A 21,141-nucleotide genomic window follows, 5' to 3' on the forward strand; every position below is an offset into this window, starting at 1 on the left:
AAAACAAAACACACTATACTAATGGGTGACTTTAATGCCAAGGTAGGCAAAAAGCAGGCTGGCGACAAGGCAGTGGAGGAATATGGCATAGGCACTAGGAATAGCAGGGGAGAGTTATGAGTAGGGTTTGCGGAACAGAATAATATGCGGATAATGAATACCTTTTTCCGCAAGCGGAATAGCCGAAAGTGGACGTGGAGGAGCCCGAATGGTGAGACTAGAAATGAAATCGACTTCATACTCTGCGCGAACCCTGGCATCATACAAGATGTAGAAGTGCTCGGCAAGGTACGCTGCAGTGACCACAGGACGGTAAGAACTCGACTTAGCCTAGACCTGAGGAGGGAACGGAAGAAACTGGCACATAAGAAGCCGATCAATGAGTTAGCAGTAAGAGGGAAAATAGAGGAATTCCAGATCAAGCTACAGAACAGGTATTCGGCTTTAACTCAGGAAGTGGACCTTAGTGTTGAAGCAATGAACGACAATCTTGTGGGCATCATTAAGGAGTGTGCAATGGAAGTCGGTGGTAACTCCGTCAAGCAGGATGCCAGTAAACTATCGCAGGAGACGAAAGATCTGTTCAAGAAACGCCAATGTATGAAAGCCTCTAACCCTACAGCTAGAATAGAACTGGCAGAACTTTCGAAGTTAATCAACAAGCGTAAGACAGCTGACATAAGGAAGTATAATATGGACAGCATTGAACATGCTCTCAGGAACGGAAGAAGCCTAAAAGCGATGAAGAAGAAACTAGGAATTGGCAAGAATCAGATGTATGCGTTAAGAGACAAAGCCGGAAATATCATTACTAATTTGGATAAGATAATTCAAGTGGCTCAGGAGTTCTATAGAGATTTATGCAGTACCAGTGGCACCCACGACGATAATGGAAGAGAAAATAGTCTGGAGGAATTCTAAATCCCACAGGTAACGCCGGAAGTAGTAAAGAAATCCTTGAGAGATATGCAAAGGGAGAAGGCAGCTGGGGAGGATCAGGTAACAGCAGGTTTGTTGAAGGATGGTGGTCAGATTGTTCTAGAGAAACTGGCCACCCTGTATACGCAATGCCTCATAACCTCGAGCGTACCGGAATCTTGGAAGAACGCTAACATATTCCTAATCCATAAGAAAGGGGACGCCAAAGAGTCGTAAAATTATAGACCGATCAGCTTACTGTCAGTTGCCTACAAACTATTTACTAAGGTAATCGCAAATAGAATCAGGAACACCTTAGACTTCTGTCAAGCAAAGGACCAGGCAGGATTCCGTAAAGGCTACTCAACAATAGACCATATTCACACTATCAATCAGGTGACAAAGAAATGTGCGGAATATAACCAACCCTTATATATAGCTTTCATTGATTACGAGAAAGCGTTTGATTCTGTCGAAACCTCAGCAGTCATGGAGGCATTACGAAACCAAGACGAGCCATCTGTAAAAACACTGAAAGATATCTATAGCGGCTCCACAGCCACCGTAGTCCTCCATAATGAAAGCAACGAAATCCCAATAAAGAAAGGAGTTAGGTAGGGAGATACGATCTCTCCAATGCTATTCACAGCGTGTTTACAGCAGGTATTCAGAGACCTAAATTGGGAAGAATTGGGGATAAAAGTTAATGGAGAATACCTTAGTAACTTGCGATTCGCTAATGATATTGCCTTGCTTAGTAACTCAGGGGACCAATTGCAATGCATGCTCACTGACCTGGAGAGGCAAAGCAGAAGAGTAGGTCTTAAATTAATCTGCAGAAAACTAAAGTAATGTTTAACAGTCTCGGCAGAGAACAGCAATTTACAATAGGTAGCGAGGCACAGGAAGTGGTAAGGGAATACATCCACTTAGGGCAGGTGGTGACGGCGGATCCGGATCATGAGACGGAAATAATCAGAAGAATAAGAATGGGCTGGGGTGCGTTTGGCAGGCATTATTAGATCATGAGCAGTAGGTTGCCGTTATCCTTCAAGAGAAAAGTGTATAATAGCTGTGTCTTACCAGTACTCACCTACAGGGCGGAAACCTGGAGGATTACGAAAAGGGTTCTACTCAAATTGAGGACGACGCAATGAGCTATGGAAAGAAGAATGATAGGTGTAACGTTAAGGGATAAGAAAAGAGCAGATTGGGTAAGGGAACAAACGCGAGCAAATGACATCTTAGTTGAAATCAAGAAAAAGAAATGGGCATGGGCAGGACATGTAATGAGGAGGGAAGATAAGCGATGGTCATTAAGGGTTACGGACTGGATTCCAAGGGAAGGGAAGCGTAGCAGGGGGGGGGGGGGGGGCAGAAAGTTAGGTCGGCGGATGAGATGAAGAAGTTTGCAGGGACGACATGGCCACAATTAGTACATGACTGGGGTTGTTGGAGAAGTATGGGACAGGCATTTGCCTTGCAGTGGGCGTAACCAGGCTGATGATGATGATGATGATTATGATGATGATGATGATATTCACTCTTGCACAGAATGTCAGCGCCGCAAGCCTGATCCTTGCTGCCCTTCTGGGCCAATGCAACATTTGCCGTGCGCTTCGCAACCCTTTGACCGGGTTGGGATAGACCTATACGGACCTCTGCCATACGTGTGCTGGCTATCGCAGCAGACGTATGGGGAAGCGTAGCAGGGGGCGGCAGAAAGTTACGTGGGCGGATGAGATTAAGAAGTTTCCAGGGCCCACATGGCCACAATTAGTAGATGACCGGCGTTGTTGGAGAAGTATGGGAGAGGCATTTGCCCTGCAGTGGGCGTAACCAGGCTCATGATGATGATGATGATGATGATGATATTCGCTCTTGCACAGAATGTCAAGGCCGCAAGCCTGATCCTTGCTGCCCTTCTGGGCCAATGCAACCTTTGCCGTGCCCTTCGCGACCCTTTGACCGGGTTGGAATAGACCTATACGGACCTCTGCCATACGTCTGCTTGCTATCGCAGGGTCATTGTAGTATTAGACCACCTCACGAGGTATGCAGAAACGGCCGCCCTACCAGTCGAGACGGCTCGTGACATTGCCTCCTTCCTGCTTCAACGCTTTGTTCTACGTCACGGCGCTCTCCGCGAACTCCTGAGCGACCGAGGTCGCGTCTGTCTCGCCGATGTCAATAAAGAACTTCTCGCTGAATGCCGCGTCATTCATCGCTGTACCACCGCATATCACCTGCAAACAAACGGATTGACAGAGCGCTTTAACCGAACTCTTTGCGACATGCTTTCGATGTACGTCGACTCCAACCACACCAACTGGGACCTCATCCTTCCTTATGTCACGTACGCCTCCAATACGACAACCCAGTCAACGACGGGCTTTTCTCCCTTCTTTCTTCTATATGGCCGCGAACCATCATTCCCCATTGACACTATTCGTCCTTACCGTCCCGACTTATCAGAGGGTACAACGGTTTCCGAAGCCGCCCGGTATGTAGAAGAATGTCGGCAACTAGCTCGCTCCCTTACAACGCAAGAACAAGCGCTACAGAAATTCCGGCATGACGACGGGCGCCCCCACCACCACTTTTCGCCTGATGCTCCCGTTTGGTTGTGGGTGCCTCCTACTTCGACACCAGGTGTCTCCTCCAAGTTTCTATCCCGATACCATGGACCCTACCAGGTTCAAGAGCAAACTTCTCCGTTGAACTACGTCATTGAACCTCTGACCTGCGTCGCCGAAGCCGCGAAACTGTGCACGTAGATTCGCTCAAGCCGTATCACGAGCCCTTCGTCCTCACAACGCCTTAGGCCTGCTGTGCGGCTTCGTCTTCAGTGAGGGGGAAGTTGTAAGGAAGAAGAAGTGTGCCGTGCAGAGCTCCACAGCCGGATCGCCAATGCTACTGAAGTGGGGCTCGGGCTAGACGCTGTTCCTGGTGTGAGTGGCTAAGCCTACGCTGTTGTCTTCCTGTCGGCGTCCTTCGTGTCGCACTAAACTTCTTGCTCTGCTGAACGACTTCGCTTCTTCGTTCGACTGCAACAAACCATCCTTGGGTCGCACGGCAAGTGTCTCTCATACTATAGACACCGGTTCCCATGTCCCCTTGCGACAGCGTGCGTATCGCGTTTTCGCAGAACAGCGCCGAGTTATCGCAGAACAAGTGGACGACATGCTGCAGCGCGGCGTCATTCAGCCTTCTGAAAGCCCTTGGTCGTCACCTGTCGTTCTAGTCCAAAAAAGATGGCGCCATTCGGTTTTGTATCGATTATCGCCGCCTAAACAGGATCAGAAGAAAAGACGTCTACCCACTGCCTCGGATCGACGATGCTCTTGACTGTCTGCATGGTGCCGAATACTTCTCGTCTATAGATCTCCGCTCCGGTTATTGGCAGGTTCCCATGGCTGAGGCTGACCGCCAAAAGACAGCTTTCGTCACTCCCGATGGCCTGTATGAGTTTAACGTTATGCTTTCGGGCTTTGCAATGCTCCCGCTACCTTCGAGCGCATCATTATTACCATTCTTCGCGAACACAAGTGGAAGACTTGTTTATGTTACCTGGATAACATAGTCGTTTTCTCACAGGATTTACCGACACATCTCGTCCGGCTGCATGACATCCTGACCTGTCTCACTTCAGCTGGCCTACAGCCCAACCTCAAGGAGTGCTGTTTCGCTGCCTGAAAATTAACTGTTTTGCGTCACGTTGTCTCGAAAGACAGCATCCTTCCTGTTCCCGACAAGTATCGCGCAGTCGCCGAGTTTCCGAAGACCACATCTATAAAGGCCCTGCGAAGTTTCATAGGCCTGTGCTCTTATTTTGGACACTTCGTGCGGAATTTCGCCTTTATTATCGCACCCTTGACGAAGCTGCTTATTGCAACCATAGGCATTTTCGCGCGGTCATCAGCATGCGATGAAGCATTTGACAAGTTACGCGAGTTGCTTTCTTGCCCGCCGATTTCTCGCCATTACGACCCAACTGCGGCGACAGAGGTTCACACCGACGCCAGTGGTGTCGGCCTTGGTGCAGTCTTGGCCCAACGAAAAGCCACGAACGAAGAATACGTCGCGGCTTGTGCCAGCCATACCCTTAAAAAAGCTGAAACGAATTACTGCCTTACAGAGAAGGAATGCTTAGCCATCATTTGGGGATTGGCCAAGTTTCGTCCTTATCTCTACGGCCGTCCTTTCAGCATCAGCACTGACCATCACGCCCTTTGTAGAAATCACGCCCTCCTTGAAAGACCCGTCGGGCTTCCTCGGACGTTGGGCGCTTCGCCTACAGGAATACGACATCCGTGCCGTATACCGCTCTGGTCGAAAACATTCCGACGCTGACGCGCTCTCCCGCTCGCCGATGACACCTGATGTGGCTTCTCTTTCCGTTCCTTCTCGAACCTCAGACCCGTCACTACTGACCGCTATTGACATGCCTTCCGAGCAACGCAAGGACCCATCGCTCGCCCTGATTCTCGACTACCTTGCCGCTCCATCGGTCGTTCTTTCAACGCGGACGTTACGCCGTCAAGCAGCCCACTTTGGCGTGCGAGACAACACCCTCTACCACCGCAACTGTATGCCTGACGGTCGGAAATGGCTTCGGGCTATCCCTCGTCACATGCGCTCCTATATGTGCGCGTACTTCCATGCTGACCCTCCAAGCGCCCACGCTGGCTTCTTAAAAACGTTCATAAGGCTACGTCAACAATATTATTGGCGTGGAATGTATCAGTTTGGGCAGCAGTACGTTCAATCATGCACCGCCTTTCAGCAAAGCGAAACCCCCCCACTGCGCCCTACTGGCCCACTACAGTCGCTTCTGTAACCTGCTCGACCTTTCGACCGCGAAGGCATCTACCTCTATGGCCCGCTCTCATCCAGCGGATGTGAAAACCACTGGATTATTGTTAGCGTCGATCACCTGACGCGCTACGCCGAGACCGCGGCTCTCCCAGCCGCGACCGCGCGCGAAGTTGCGATGTTCATTCTTCGCAACTTCGTCCTTCGCCACGGTGCTCCTAGAGAACTACTCAGTGATAGGGGTAGTGTCTTCTTGTCAGAAGCGATACAATCCCTCCTTCGCGAGTGCCGGATCATTCACCGGAAGTCGACCGCGTATCACCCCCAAACGAACGGTCTCACGGAGCGCTTCAACCGAACGCTGGGCGACATGTTGGGGATGTACGTCTCGTCCGACCACACAAATTGGGACACCGTGCGCCCGTTCGTCACTTTCGCTTATAACACCGCGGCACAAGTGACCACCGGATGTTCACCTTTTTTCTCTTGTATGGGCGTGAGCCTTCGTGTCCTCTGGATACTACCCTGCCCTACCGACCTGACGCTTCCGAGTGCACAACTATTTCAGAAGTCGCCCGATACGATGAAGATTGCCGCCAGCTGGCTCGTTCGTTGATCAGCGAGGATCAGGGGCGTCAGAAGACAAGACGCGACAGTCATCAGGCCACGCCCACGTTCTCTGCTGGTTCCCTTGTTTGGCTATGGATACCGCCTCACACGCCTGGCCTTTCTTCTAAGCTACTTGCGCGGTACCACGGTCCGTAACGGATCAATCGACGCCTCCTGCCCTATGAACTGTATAGTTGAGCCCGTCACACCATCGCCGGACCTTCGTTGTCGAGGTCGCGAGACAGTGCATGTTAGCCGGCTGAAGCCTTATTTCGATCCCGTCATCCTCGCTGCTCCCTGAGTCGCCAGGCTGGCTCCGTCTCACACCCGGAGCCAATGCAATGAAGCAGACGCGCCTCGTGTTTCGGATAGCAGCTCAGAGACGACGACCCGTGCTGTGATTTGCGAGAGCACTCGGGTAGTTCGCTTCGGCTAGGCTGCTGCCTATCGGCTGTTCCTCGCCTTCATTTAAACATCATTAAAATATATATAGTTCGGCAGGACTTTTGTCCAGTGAGCTCCTGAACACTTTGTATTGTTTTGAAGGCGGTTTCAATCGTGGATCAGTGCCCTCAAAAAGAAGCGTGTAATGCTAAGGCATCTCCCGTATTTACCACTAAATCGCCATTGACTTTATTAGGCTTCTGTAGTTTACGCACGCTATTTTTACGTACGTGATTTGAGAACTTTAGTGTTCCTAAAGTTTACATACGCTAGGAAATAGCGCTGTCCAACGTAGCGACAATCATGGCTGACGGTTGTGGGGATGCGTGACTCTCACGCCTCCCCTGAGATCTCGTTTTCCCGCATGGCTCGTCTCCTGCAGGGTGGTTTCGCCCGCCGCGTGGCCTGGCACCCGCGGCGGTTGGAGTGTTACAAGCGCGGTGCGAGAGATGGCGCGAGCGTCGCGCCGCTGCGGGGTTACTCGGGCGTCGGGAGACAAGGCGCTCGGGCTGTTGGGTTCGAGACAGCAAGCGGGACGGCCGTGCCGCACGTGCAGCGACCCTCTTGCCCGGCGGGTCGGCGCACGGCGGGGACGTCTCCCGCGTGCGCGCCGACCTTTGTCCCAAGAGTACGGGTGTGAGAGACCCCACATCTGGCGCCCAACGTGGACCTCTTGGGGCATCGGACGATAGTTTTAACAGTTCTGCTTCGTTCGAGACCTTTGTTTGAACCGAAGCGTAGGCCTAGCGTGAATTTTGATCGCTAGCGTCGGCGGCGTGCTTTCTTGAGCGAGGTGATGGTGGCTGTAGTGTGTTTGAACATGTCAACATGCTAAGCCTTTCCGCAAGTGTTTTTTTTAATGAAATTCGTCAGTACGAGAGCCACGTGGTCTGCATCCTGGGAGAGCGAGGCTGAGCGCCCGCAGAGCAGTGGCAAGCCTGAAGCGAGTGAGTACGGAAGCCTCGTGGGTGATCCGAATTTCTTATGTAAATAGCTTCTTCTATCTCTTTGACTCGGATGAAGTCGCGGCTCTGGGAGCCGGGTGGCCGCGGGCCACGGGTGCCACTATGGGCTGACTGGTATTGCGGCCTGGCACCGGGCGCTCCGACACCGTCTGGGACGGTGGGCGCCGTCAACTCGGATGCTTTGTGCACCGAGCGGAGTAGGACCACCTCACAGAGTTAACGTCTCCTCGCGGCTGCCTGTTTTGCGCTCATTTTGGGTGTTGTTTTTGGATGCCGGTTGTTGTCAGGGTAGCGACGCTTTAGGCCTAAGGCTTTACGAAGCTGCCTGTCGCACGTGGAGAGACACAACCTGGTGGACCGTGGCGTTGAGGTGTTGCAAGTTGCTTCCCTCATTCTAGTTAGCCTCGCACGAATTGAAATTACTCGTTCGACTCAAGAAAGCGAGCTTCGTTCACGTGAACTTAGCATCTGAGTAGCTGCCCGATCTTTGCTAGCCGAGTTGAACATCGTACCACGTGGGCGATGCGCATGCATAATTCCTCTCCCTTGCACTACTTTAGTGTTTGCCGAGTGTGTTGAGTTTACGCAGCGTGATTGGAGCCACCCCTGGTTTGCTGTCACCTGCACATCGTCTGCGCTGCTGCCCCGGACTACGACCGAGCCACCCCGGGCGATGGTGATGCTGTGGCCAGTTCGGCGCAGCGACTTCGGCGGCCTCCTGCATCCAGCTCACAACCCTCGGCGGCGGACAAAAGGGCCGGCGGTCACAGACAGCTACGGCGGCTCTTCCCAGCAGGGCGCGTCGGCGCGAGCGACGCTTGTTCGTACCGACTACTGCGTCGTCGTCTCCGGAGTCCTGGCCTGGCATCGTGCCGTCGAGTCTGCAAAGCTGCCGCTGTGACCGGCGGACGCCTGCGGTGCACCCAAGGACAATGTCGGCTCGCATGTTATGGACAGCGTGCGGACATTTCTTCGGCGCGACCACTGTTTAATGTTCTACCTTGTTTGCGAAGCACAGTTTGATGTTAGACCGTGTCACATGTCTCGCCGGAATATGTAGTGATTTAAGGTTGGGGGGATGTGGGGATGCGTGACTCTCACGCCTCCCCTGAGATCTAGTTTTCCCGCATGGCTCGTCTCCTGCAGGGCGGTTTCGCCCGCCGCGTGGCCTGGCGCCCGCGGCGGTTGGAGTGGTACAAGCGCGGTGCGAGAGATGGCGCGAGCGTCGCGCCGCTGCGGGGTTACTCGGGCGTCGGGAGACAAGGCGCTCGGGCTGTTGGGTTCGAGACAGCAAGCGGTACGGCCGTGCCGCACGTGCAGCGACCCTCCTGCCCGGCGGGTCGGCGCACGGCGGGGACGTCTCCCGCGTGCGCGCCGACCCATGCTTCTGCGAGACCGCCTCGCGTGGCCGCCTTCGAACGCGCCACGATTCGCGTGACCATACACGCGAAGGACCAGGCGTTGGGATCCAGCATGGGGCGAACATATTCGCTCGCTTCCGGTCGCGGTGAGTCAGACTTCTAATTTGTCGCGCGCCCATCGGCATGTTTTGCGGATAGCAACTCGGCTAGCAGGCACTGATCTATGAAAGGTGCAATAAATGCCCTTGTGATTGTCTGCACTACTGTGTTGTCGTTCCTTTGTCCCAAGAGTACGGGTGTGAGAGACCCCACACGGTTCAGCGTGAACTCTCCTGATGGCTACGCTCTCTCTTGTTTATCGCCAGGAACTGTTGAAGGGACCTTTCGCTTCCTCTAAACTCGCCTGAAACTTTAGTTATGAGTGCATGGCGGGTCCTATCTCGTGAGATCGTTCGGGAAATTCTACCGACTCGGGTCTGACGCGACGCGTCGGCGTAGGCATCGCAGTATGTTCGCTAATGAATTATCAGGATCGACTATGTTTTGAACGTGATACCAGATGGCGCCCAGTCTTTTACGTTTTTCCTGTGCTTTGTTAGCGTATGTTAAAATTTAATTGTTGACGCACATTGTAAGTACTGCAAGAAGTGCTTGCATATAACACACGTAAGTAGCCGAACGCTTTGATAAGATTGTCTATTATGAACTGTATTTTATATGAGACTCTAATGGCTTTCAATTATCTCTCATACGTACGAAACATGCGAGTCGTAAGCGCCAAAGCTGCTTAAATGGTCGGGGGTGAAAGTGCAGCTGCCGATGTGACAAAGCTCCTTTTTCCCAAGTGTTTGTCCCATTTTGCAACCACTTTAGCTAATTGCATTTCCAGCATAACAATTGGGAGGCGTTTTTCTTACGTATAATTCAAGTGTAAGAGGTTTTTGTGCATACCCGCACCGTTGCTCCTGGAAGACAGAGAGGTGTTAACATCACTCATGTGATGTGATTTGTGATATTCCTAAGCGCTTGGGCACTCGGATACTCCGTTGACGTTATAGTACGTACGTAATACGTCTAATATTTTCATCACTATGCACGCGCGAAAGTGCAAAAGCTGCCCCTTTGGTTCTGTGCGAATTTGCAACATTGTAATGCTCTTTTTCTCAATCCTTGTGATCCAAAACATTGGGGGAGGGTACCAACTGAGTTGTTAGCATTTGAGCTAATGTGAGCAAAACATTGCGAATGGCGTACAATGACTGAGAAGAACGGAAACCGAGATGGTGGTGTTTGTTGCTCGTCGCAACAATATTAATTCAATCGACAATGAGGCCATGGAAAGTATAGGAGAACTTAACTGTGGTCCTAGTTGGTATGATAAAGGCGAAGTGAACTGACAGGGGTGCTGCCGGTGGGAACAGCACCATCAACCTGTGCAGTACGCGTATGGTGCCTTACCAATTGAGCAACGTCGATGGCTGTTACCACGTCTACAGTCTTGAGTACTTGTGTTTGAGTACTGGATGTGGCCCTGGAAATGCTGACTAGCACCACGCGTGGCCATGGTTGCGGAATTGTCACATCATTTTTACCAAAGGTGCCCCGCACTAGGTGAACAGTAGGAGCAGGCTGCTGGCCAGTAGCTCTTCGTATGCTTCATAAATGCATTGCCGCTTCCATCTGGGGAGATCATTTTTGTTTGTCGCAGCCACATGGGGCCAACCGGGAATAAAGCGAAGGAAAGAATAGGGGAACCGAACTGTGGTCCCAATTAAAATGTAGAAATAATGAAGAAGTGTTTATTGGCCTCGGAATTGCTGCATATCATTCAAAGCAACAGGTTGTTTCCTTTATGCTTTCCATGGCATCCCCGTCGGATGTCTATCTGTGAATTATATACCGCACACACAGGCTACGAATAAATGACAACATAGAAAACATAGCTATGCATTGGCCACAATACTCATCACAATATTCAAAACACACAATCACCAATTACACAGCCATTGTTGCTAATAAAGAGTTCAAAGCGTATATTTCATGAAGTGTGCAGAGAACAATAAAGCCTTACTAACATTATTAACAAAAAGAATAACCATAATTTATAATTCGATGCAAATACAGAATACAAAACAGAAGTCGGCCAAAGCCACATTGGGCTTGACTGGCAGAACCTGCGATACAGCTTTGAACCATATATCTTTAAAACGGAACGCGACAGAAAAAAACTAACATACTCCGAAGTACTAAACCGAGCTGCAAGAAACACTAACTCTCTACTGGAGATAATCAGCGTATAAATTTGACACACAGTAATGGCAAGTAATCAACGGTAACGACGATATATATCAAGCATAAACGCGAGACGCTGTGCAAAGATGAGAGAATACCTACATTTTACAATGTTTTAGATTTTAACAATAAAAGATAAAAAATAAAGGTGTACCAGAACCAATTGTATAGTTTAAAACGCATTGTTTGAAGTCAAACGTTAGTTTCCTTAGCGCTCTGCAAAGCCTATGTTCAGTTGTGGGTGGTAATATGCGGTGCAGTAATTAGGGCTACATATTAGGCACTAAGAACTCGCCCCTTTTGTCAAGGTATCTGGTCGCACAGTGTTGTATTTTCATTACCGCTACTTGGGTCTGAGGCAGCGAAATACCATGCAGGGTATTCTGAATTGATTGTTCCAGAAATGTTTAATCATGATGGCTTTAATCAATGTAGACCTAAACCTCCGCATGGCCAATATTTCGAAATTGTCCGTGGACTCGTGAAGCAGCAAAACATAAAATATAACTTTTAGTAAACAGTGTCAGAAAGCTTTGATTCTGTATTCACGTTGAATGGCGCATGCTCAAACGCAGTAATGCCGTAGCTCTGTACAACGCAAGCTATTGTATGCAAAGTTGTTTTTCTTATCGATAATGGCATGAAGTAACCTCTTTCACATAACAAGAATGGCACCGCGCGTAGTCTTTAGCAGATGCAGTTGAGTAGCGTGCTCCACGTTAGATCGCTGTCAAATTATGTGCCAAATACTTTTAGAGACGCGTAACCAATAGGATCACAGGCAAATCTGGAAGAACAGTATGTATGAAGTAGCATTCCCTGATTCAGCGGTGCGTTATTTAAAGTGGTATGGAAGCAGATTGATTTTAGAGACATTAGCACTCGTCAAATTCGGCGCAAACGCGTCCATTGCTTTAATGTCGCATGTTGTAGGCCAGAATACGAGTCCGTCTGTTGCAATGCCCAAGATAGAAGAGCAGTATCGACAGCATACTGAAGAACGTGAACAGGAATTCCATTAGGAAGATCACTGACACGGATGGAACAGTAGTGGGTAAAGTTATCAGCCGTAGGGCACACCTGCTTTGAGTGGTACGTTACAGCTCTGGAAACGGCGTGTAGAAACCTACCGAAACTGATCTGTAAGAAAGATTCCGAGAGATAAAAAGGAACCCCGAAGCCTTGCTTGAGAAATCTTTTCCAGTGAGAGCTGCTTTGCTTATATTTAAGAATAACGCGCATGTAACCTAGCCTCAGTCAATGCGAAGGTAAAGGGTGTCCCAAAAGATTTGACAAAATCGTTGCATCAATGCACAATAAATCTATTTTTGCCTATAAAGAATGCTATTTTCATATTTGGATCGTGATGGTAGTGTACGAGCGAGGAGGGCCTGTCTCTTCAATTATTCAGCTCCGGCCAAGTTCCGGCCGAATGTTCTTCAAATAATCACCAGCGTTGTACAAAGTCAGCGTCCCTCTTTTTCCGTCGCAGCATGTACTGGGATAAGATGAAAGTGTCGGTGAAGAAATCGTCGCCAGGTGGCGGCAGCCACAACCGGGCCTCGGACGTGCTGATCGCCGAGCTGGAAAAACTGCGTCGTCTGACTTTCCACCCTTACCTGATGTGGCCGTTGGCCATTAGCCCCGTTCACAGCATGGACGATGTGCTGCTGGTCTTCGAGTGCGTGCACCTGGGCAGCCTTTACGAGGTCCTACATGGCGACGGGGAAGGGCGTCGCCTGCAGGCTCAGGGATCCGCTGTCGTCAGCCGAGGCTGTCTGCTCCTGGTGATGCAGCAGGTTTGCGAAGCGCTGCTGTTCCTGCACAGCAGGCGATGGGTGCACGGCTGCGTGTCGTCACATTGCGTCTACCTGGTGGCGCCTTGCCTAGGAAAGCTCGGTAACTTGGAGTTCCTGCAGAGAAGGTGCGTAGGCGCGATGTTATGCGCGAAAAGTTGAGCAGATTGTTCATTTTTTGAAAGGGCACTATAAGGTGAACGGCTGCATTAGTAAATCGCCAGTCAGTATAAGGCGTACTAAGTTGTGGGATGGCTCATTAGTAAATCGCCAGTCAGTATAAGGCGTACTAAGTTGTGGGATGGCTCAGTTTATGTGAGTGTTGCAAAGGTCAGGACGATATTTTCGCTGCACTATGACCAATCGCCGTAAGATCGGTTCCGTCGTATAGGTTCCTCCTAAATGTAGGACGCGGGCTGATTTCCTCGGAGAGTCAACGCGGGCGGCTTTTTGGCGAGAAAACCCTGAAAAGCGGGTATACACGTGTCGCCGCCGAAAACGCGCCCTCGCTGAGACTTTTCGAGCTAGATGGGAAGCATGCGAGAAGATGGGCTTTAGAAAAATTGACCGACGATCACGATAATCGCTAATGCGAAAGTTGAGCGCAGCTCAATACGTGTTTTCCTTTCTGGATGTATTGGTTGGCGTGGACAATCTGTCTCGTGCGGCACGTTGCCAACGGGGCCAAGTGTGCCGCGACAGCCTCGCTAATCTGGCGATCGCGAGAGCCAGCGCGTAAGTGACGCGTGGGCAGATTCACAGCAGCAGCCGCCGAGAGACCTGCCAGAAGAAGCGCGCTACTCTGGCGTCATGTCACAGCTATCGTCGCCGCACTATGGTTCTTACGCTATCGCCATACCGTCCTCCGCCGCTTTCCACCTCATGGCTCCGCTGCACCCTCCTGTCCGCTTTCCTCCTCGCGCCTTTCAACCCTAGCTGTGCTCCGCGTTCGTTTTCTTCTTTCGCTGTGCTCGTTCGCTCGGTTACTCCGCCGACGCCGACGCTCGCCGCTGAAACGGGCCCACGAAGATGGCAAGGTATGGTAGCGCGCCGGAAAGTAACTGGACTCGAAGGAGAATGCTTCGCAATAAAAACTGTGAACAAGGAAGTGTTTCACACGAAGGAAGAGACATCAAGTGATGAACAATGGTCCAATAAGAGCTGTCTAAAGCTAGCGTTTCGACAAGCGATTGGTTTGAGGCACTGCCTTGTTTACACTCTTCTTATTGCGATAGCAACTATACGGACACTCCAGCCGCATTTTTGCCGCCACCGTGGTGTTCCATATAAAGTCCAATGGCGATAAAACCGTCGCTGCGAGTCATGTGCTGTATGTGCGAATTAAAGCACGCGAGGGAAGCCGACAATCGAGGCTCAATCTGGCGCCAGAGTTGCCAGATTTGGCTATTACTAGGCAAATTGGCGACTTTTTGTCCGAGTTGGCGTCAGAATTTTCCTTTTCGCTATGTGGCTCTTTTTAGGCTACATCTTCTTCCTGTGTAAAAAAAAGTAAAAATAGTTAAGCAGAAATAAAAAGCACGCTGGAATAAAAATGCAGACGACAGTAGGTTAAAGAAATTGAGCGCGTCTGCTACAAAATCAAAATTTGCTAGTTCTATGTGAGAGAACACATATGCATGTCAAAAGTCAAGGATCGCGTCGTTCTGATAATTTTAATTACGAAAGCTGGCCTCATGAATCACGCCTCCATCCCCGAACTAACGCAACCCGCACGCGCGTGCCAGCGAACGTAGACTGTTGCTGTCTCCAGATGTGAGCTTTCGGCGTCCTACGTTTTAAGCATGAGATGCTTTTAGCTCCCGTTGACGGTGCGCCGCGGGTGACCTCGGCGCCAGAACAGAGGGAGAACACCGAGCTGAACCTAACCGAAATTTGCCGAATTTTCTGCCTGCCGCATGGCGCCTACGTGCACTCTTAGACAAGATATACGTCCTTTGGGGCGTATATCTGCCGCGCAACAATAATCGTCATCTGCCTTGCTTGCGTTTCCTTTCTGGAAAAGGCCCCGTCCCCTACTTTCATGTCTGGAATGCAATGTCATGCTGATAACGCGCATGCAGTTCGTTACTGGGAAGTACCGGCCTCGCAGCGTTAAAGAAAGGAAATGCGGACAAGAGAGATGATGTTTATTGTTGTGGGGCAAGATACAACCCAAAGAGTGTAATTTTGTTTTAGAGTGTGGCAATTCGCTCGGACCCTTCCTGCCCAAATGGCAGCTGCTCCAACGCCAACGTAGAACATATCCTCTTCCGTTGCCCCACAGCCTCCACAGCCATTCGTTCCCTACACAACTCCAAACCCTCCTCCTATCTTTGCAATCAGTACCAGTATGAATTGCCGCCGTCGAACGAGTGTTCAGCCAAGTCTCGCTCATTAAAACCGACCTTCGAAATAGAATGTCGAACAGGACATTGGTGGCGCTCCGCCACGTGAAGTTTGGCTGGCCTGGAACGGAGGCTGCTGCAAAAATTTTAAACCGGGCCAAGAATTTTTGTTCCGTTTCAGATCTAACATTTTGTATGGACCAAGTAGTTCCACTTCGCAATAAGCTCGGGATGCTTAATCATAGCAAACTTTTTATGTCTATATGTCGTACTAGATTTTGTACGAACGGCCAAAGACTTTGTGTTAGACTTTGTCTTTCATTTTTTTGTTGTTTTTCGTTTAGTGCATCGTGCGGTGTTAAGCGAAATTATCATGAGCTGTAAGTAATAATACTGAGCGCCTGAGTGCATGCCATTGAGTAGCGTGTTTAGTGCGCGGTGCTATTTGTGTGTTGTTTTTTGTGATATTTTGGTGCTCTGGGAAAAATAAAACAGTTCATTCGCAATGAAGACCGTATTTGCCTTATGAATTTGCCTGCCCGCCAGCGTTTCTGCACTTCTTGCGCTTGTGCAGCATTTGTTTTCTGTGCCGCATGGCCTCCGTGACGATGCGCGCGGAGGTCGTAAGCGTGGTCAAGCGTGGAAAAGCTCACATGTAGGTATCCTTGCCGAAATTCGATATGCATAGGAAATGACTTCACAAATAGACAAAGCTTTTTGGCTACTTTTGGGCCACCCAAAAGTTTCGCGTTTGGCTACATTTGGGCTACTGCAGAGGCCAATTTGGCTAGGTGTGGTTGGAGCGATCTGGCAACCCTGTCTGGCGCGCGCAAAGGAGAAAGCGAAGAGAAAACGCGCCGTTTTCCATCGCGCGAAAGGCCGAAGAGGGAAGGAATCGAGGGGGGGGGGGAAGGGCGGCATTGTGCCAGAGAACTCCGTGGTTGCGCTCCAGCAGCAACTGCGCATTTCGTGACCGGCCGCACAAGCAACTAACGATAGGGGCTTGATCTCACGCGCCTTGTGTCACACGGGCACATTAGGAAGGCCTTCCAGTCGACGGCCTTCGAAACGCCACAACTCTATCGACTCAAAGGAGTTCTCGCGCTGCTACACGGCACTTTTGAAAGGCCGTTGAGTGGTTCAGGCGTTTCTCGCAAAATTGTGTGGTGCTGCGGATCTTTATTTTTGTTTTCATGCCACGAAAAGTTAAACAACATTAAAACCTTTTAAAAGCACTATAATTTCTTTTATGTTTGTTTATACAATAAAATAATTTGTTTATACATCGCTATACATATATGTTTAGTTTCTAAGTTGTTGAGTAGCGAAACTGCGGCAACGTTTGCGCCGCTCGATGCGGCTGCCGTTTTGGTGTGTGTTCACACATGTCAAGTGGCAAAAATACTTTATTGAATAATTAATAACACTCATATGTAGTATTTTTAGAGCATTTTGGTTTGATTTGTTTTTTCTAACCGTGAGTACGAGCACACTGTGAACGAGAGGGCATGTACGCTCTGTTCCCGCTTCCGTTGTTCAAAGGCCATCGAGATTTCGATGGAGTTGTAAGGTGCTCCATTGAGTCGATAGGCTATTGACTGGGCGGCCTTCGAAACGGCCCGTGTGGCAGCTCGAACTTGACCTTTGAGTCAAGTGACTATCGGTTGGAAGGCCTTCCAAACGCCCGTGTTACACGGGTATTATATGGAGGAAAGCGGGGAGGCAGCGCGGGAGGAAGGGGGGCGGCGGCTTCAACTCCGCCAAGTGCGTACATTGCACGGTCGCGCTCGCCGTATCTTGAAAGCGATCTGCAGATGGCTCATACCATTGTGCGCACTGTCTTTTCACCGCTCTTGCGTTGAAGCGATAGGCCGCACGATGGTCACTTCGCTCGCTGCTCCCAGCCACAATACACGCCAGCCTTTGGACGAGTGTCCGCGCTCATCGAGTGTGATGCGTTGATGTTTGCTTGTGCACGCTGACACCATGCTTGGTAGCTGAGTTAGTAAGCGAATGTTTCCAAGTTTATACGACCGATAAAACTACTATCCTAACTTCGTATATCTTAGTATTCTTCGCCTTTCGGGAGAAACTGTGTCTTTTTTAAGAATCACGTACATATCTTACACTCATCGGAGTTACGTCCCACACTATTACAGTGTTGACTCTCATGTCCACGGCACTCTTTCTCGCGCTAATCTGGCGTGTATTCTTCCATTTTCCAACCACTGCAGTGAGCAGGCAGGAGGAGGAGGAAGGCGTGCTTCTTCTTCGTCGGCGGACGTGCCGTACCGTCCTCCGGACAAGGAGTTCCTCGACTACTACTACCCTTGGCTCGCCCCCGAGGTGCTTATGCGCCGCCGGCCCACCATGCTGGCCGACCTGTACCAGTTCGTCGCTGTGCTCTGGGAAGTCTGCACAGGTGAGCGGGCGAAGTCCTCCATATTCGTGCGCGCCCTTTCACCTCGATGCTTGGGGTTTGTCTACGACTTGTGTGGTGGAGCGCGGCAACGTCGCTGAGAAATATTTCGCAGCCGTGTACAACGACCAGTTTTGCTTTTGACTGCTGCCTTACTGGAACACAAACAGCACCTGCTATGCGAGATGCTCGTTACTTCACACGTCCCCTAAGGCCGTCACTACAAGGTGCGTATGTATAGTGCAACAAGCCAATCTTTTGGAAATGCTTCATTTTTACTTTATCGTAGCTATCCTTGCAGCCCCTGCATTTCCGGCTTTACTATTCGAAATGATTCTGCTTTGTACAGCGTGCGAAGAGGCAAGTCCACACGGGATTGCACAGCGCAGCAATAACGGTGACCCGCTGCTTTTCGTCGTATACCAATTTGGGGTGGTGAAGTAGGCTGCGATGCACGCACGTTTTAGCAATCTGTTTCGTAAATAGTAGGCAGTGCTACTGAAGTAAAAAAATACGCCTGTCAATATTCACATTCGCGATCGAGTACGTGCAGCACATAAGAAAGAAAGATGTAGGTACGCGTTATGTATTTGTGTGTATCCTTACATTTTAACATCTTCATGTCGCAAAAAAATGACATGCCTCCCAAATGGAAAACATCACAGGCGTCAATCGATTACCACCCAATGAGCGGAGCAACACGTTTCTGTGACTAACAGCCGAAGTGCACCACACTTGCTTCTGCAACTGAAACGTAGTATTTCACATCGTGTGTGCGCAGGGTAGCCCACCCCCCCCCCCATAAAAAGATGACTGCACAACCCATTTCACGATGACTGTCGACGGTAATGCATTAGAATTGAACCAATACTGCGACCCTCGAAACGACCTATGTATGAGGCGTGTACTGTAGCGTGTTACGTTTCGCCTCCGACGTGTGGTATAGCCGGTGCGGATGCAACGGACGCCGGGGCTTCGTTCACAGCGGCGGACATTTTGGCCAGTTCAGCGCTGCCGCAACGCTTCCTGCCAAGCGCGTCCAGGCATCTTTCAATGCCACGTGTCTTCGTGTGTGTATGTGCATGTTGGTGCCCACGCTTGTCAAAGCGCGGCAGCCGGGGAGAGGAGCTCCCCAACTGTGAATCGAGGAGGTCTGACCGGCGCCGGCCCGGCGGGTGCGTCACTTATTGTCACAACGTGTCCGTGCTCCGCGTCACGTGCACCTCTATCGAGGCGTTCCTTCTTGCCCTCGACTCCGAGAGTATACAAGCAGCTGCCCCCGGACGCCAAGAGAGAGGCTTCGATTTCTTCCGTCGAGTAACGTGGTCTCCCGTTTCTCCACTTCGGTCGACCTGACCGGCCGCTCTTTTGCGATGCTAGAATAAGTAAGTTGTTCTGTTAGCAGTCGACTCATCTTTTGCCAGGACCTTCGGATGCTTCCAGCTGTGCCACAGGCCGCCAGGCCAACGCTACCCTTGGGGCTTGCGACCCATTTGCAACAACTGTTTGCCAGCGGTGAGATCGCGACAACGGAGGCCAGCAGCGAAGATATGCTGTCGACTGAAGGCTGAGCAGCACAACGACCATCCGGGAGCAGTGCAACGAGCCCTGTGTGATGACTGGTTGCCTGCAGCGGAACGACTGCGCTGAATTCTTGGCTGCGAGGTTTGGTGAGTGCGGGACTTTCTTCTTCTGAGTTTTGCCAGGCTTTTGTTAGTGTCAGAAACAGAGCTGGTAATTGTGGTTGTCGTTGCTGCCGGGTTAGTTTGCGGCAAGACAATAGTAAGCAGTAGAGAAAGCAGCATTCAGAGCAGCCATGGATTGGAAGTCGTTGCGCAAACCGAAATTGCTGGAGCTTGCAAGAGAGTTGGGTCTGGATGTCTCAGACAAACTCAGAAAACAAGAACTGCTAAGGGCTATTCTTGAGTTAGAAGCTGAGGATGACGAGCTGTCGGAATGCCTTGAGACCATTGAGGAGAGGGAGACGGCAAAAAGAGAAAGACAGGAGTGCGAACGTAAAGAGCAAAAAGAGAAAGAAAAAGGGGAGCACGACCGCCAACACGCTTTGGAAATGAAGCGTCTCGAGATAGAGATGGAACGCGCTCGTAATGGAAGTCAGGCACACGGTGCAGGAGAACGAGTATCGTTCAAAATGACTGACCTGATGCGGCCGTTTAAGCTTGGAGAGGACATTGGTTTGTTCCTGGTTAACTTTGAGCGAACGTGCGAGAAGCAGGGGTTCTCTCGGGAAACGTGGCCACAGCGCTTGCTCACTTAGCTACCCGGCGAGGCGGCCGACGTAGTCGCTCGCTTGAAGAGAGAGGAGGCAGAGGATTTCGAGCAAGTGAAATCGAGTCTGCTAAAAAAGTACAGGCTGTCAGCGGAGGCGTTCCGTCGGAAGTTTCGATAAAATGAGAAAGGCAGAAGTGAGTCATATACAGAGTTTGCCTACAGGCTTATGTCAAACATGCAGCAGCGGCTCAAAAAGAGAAAGCGTTTGGTGACCACGAGAAAGTTGTGCAGTGGTTCGGGCTGCAACAGTTTTATAGTCGGTTACCTGAGAACGTGCGGTACTGGGTCTTGGATAGGCCAGACGTGAGTTCGGTGGCTAAAGCCGCTGAGCTAGCCGAGGAGTTTGTGACGTGTCGGGCTCGCGGAGCTAAGGACGGTCAAAAGGGTGAATTTGGCTCCAAGTTTGAGAGGCCGAAGTTCACACCCATGAAAGCAAGGGGGGACACCCGTACTGCGGATGCGAGGGAAAGCAGTCCGACCGAACGAAAGGAGACGGCGGCAGCCGAAGCCGAACGCAGAAAGCGGTTCGAGACGAGGCAAGCGCGCGTGTGTTATACGTGCCAGAAGCCGGATCACTTTTCGGCGCAGTGTCCAGAAACAAAAACAAAAGTCGTGTTTTTGTCATTATGCAGCACTGACGAGAATATGAAGCTTCTTGAGCCTTACATGCGAGACCTCTTCGTGAACGGGAAAGAATGCCGAGTGCTTCGTGATTCCGCAGCTACAATGGATGTAGTTCACCACTCTTACGTCGAACCCGATGTGTTCACGGGCGAGTGCGCATGGATAAAGCAAGCCGTGGAAAGCTCATAGCGTGTGTCTGCCCGTAGCAAAAGTGCTTATTCAAGGACCGTTCGGAGCGCTTAAGACGGAGGCCGCAGTGTC

General features: G+C 50.6%; 1 protein-coding gene across 1 annotated transcript in view; it reads left to right on the top strand.

Moving 5' to 3' along the window:
* LOC142568094 (uncharacterized) overlaps positions 1-21,141 on the top strand; it is a 350,446-nt gene that overhangs the window by 18,856 nt on the left and 310,449 nt on the right. The window contains exons 3-4 of the mRNA XM_075678185.1: positions 12,897-13,328; positions 17,780-17,967. Coding sequence (XP_075534300.1) covers positions 12,897-13,328; positions 17,780-17,967 — 620 coding nt within the window. The remainder of the gene's footprint in view (positions 1-12,896; positions 13,329-17,779; positions 17,968-21,141) is intronic.

The sequence above is a fragment of the Dermacentor variabilis genome, unplaced genomic scaffold, assembly GCF_050947875.1.
Source record: "Dermacentor variabilis isolate Ectoservices unplaced genomic scaffold, ASM5094787v1 scaffold_16, whole genome shotgun sequence".
Classification (NCBI taxonomy): domain Eukaryota; kingdom Metazoa; phylum Arthropoda; class Arachnida; order Ixodida; family Ixodidae; genus Dermacentor; species Dermacentor variabilis.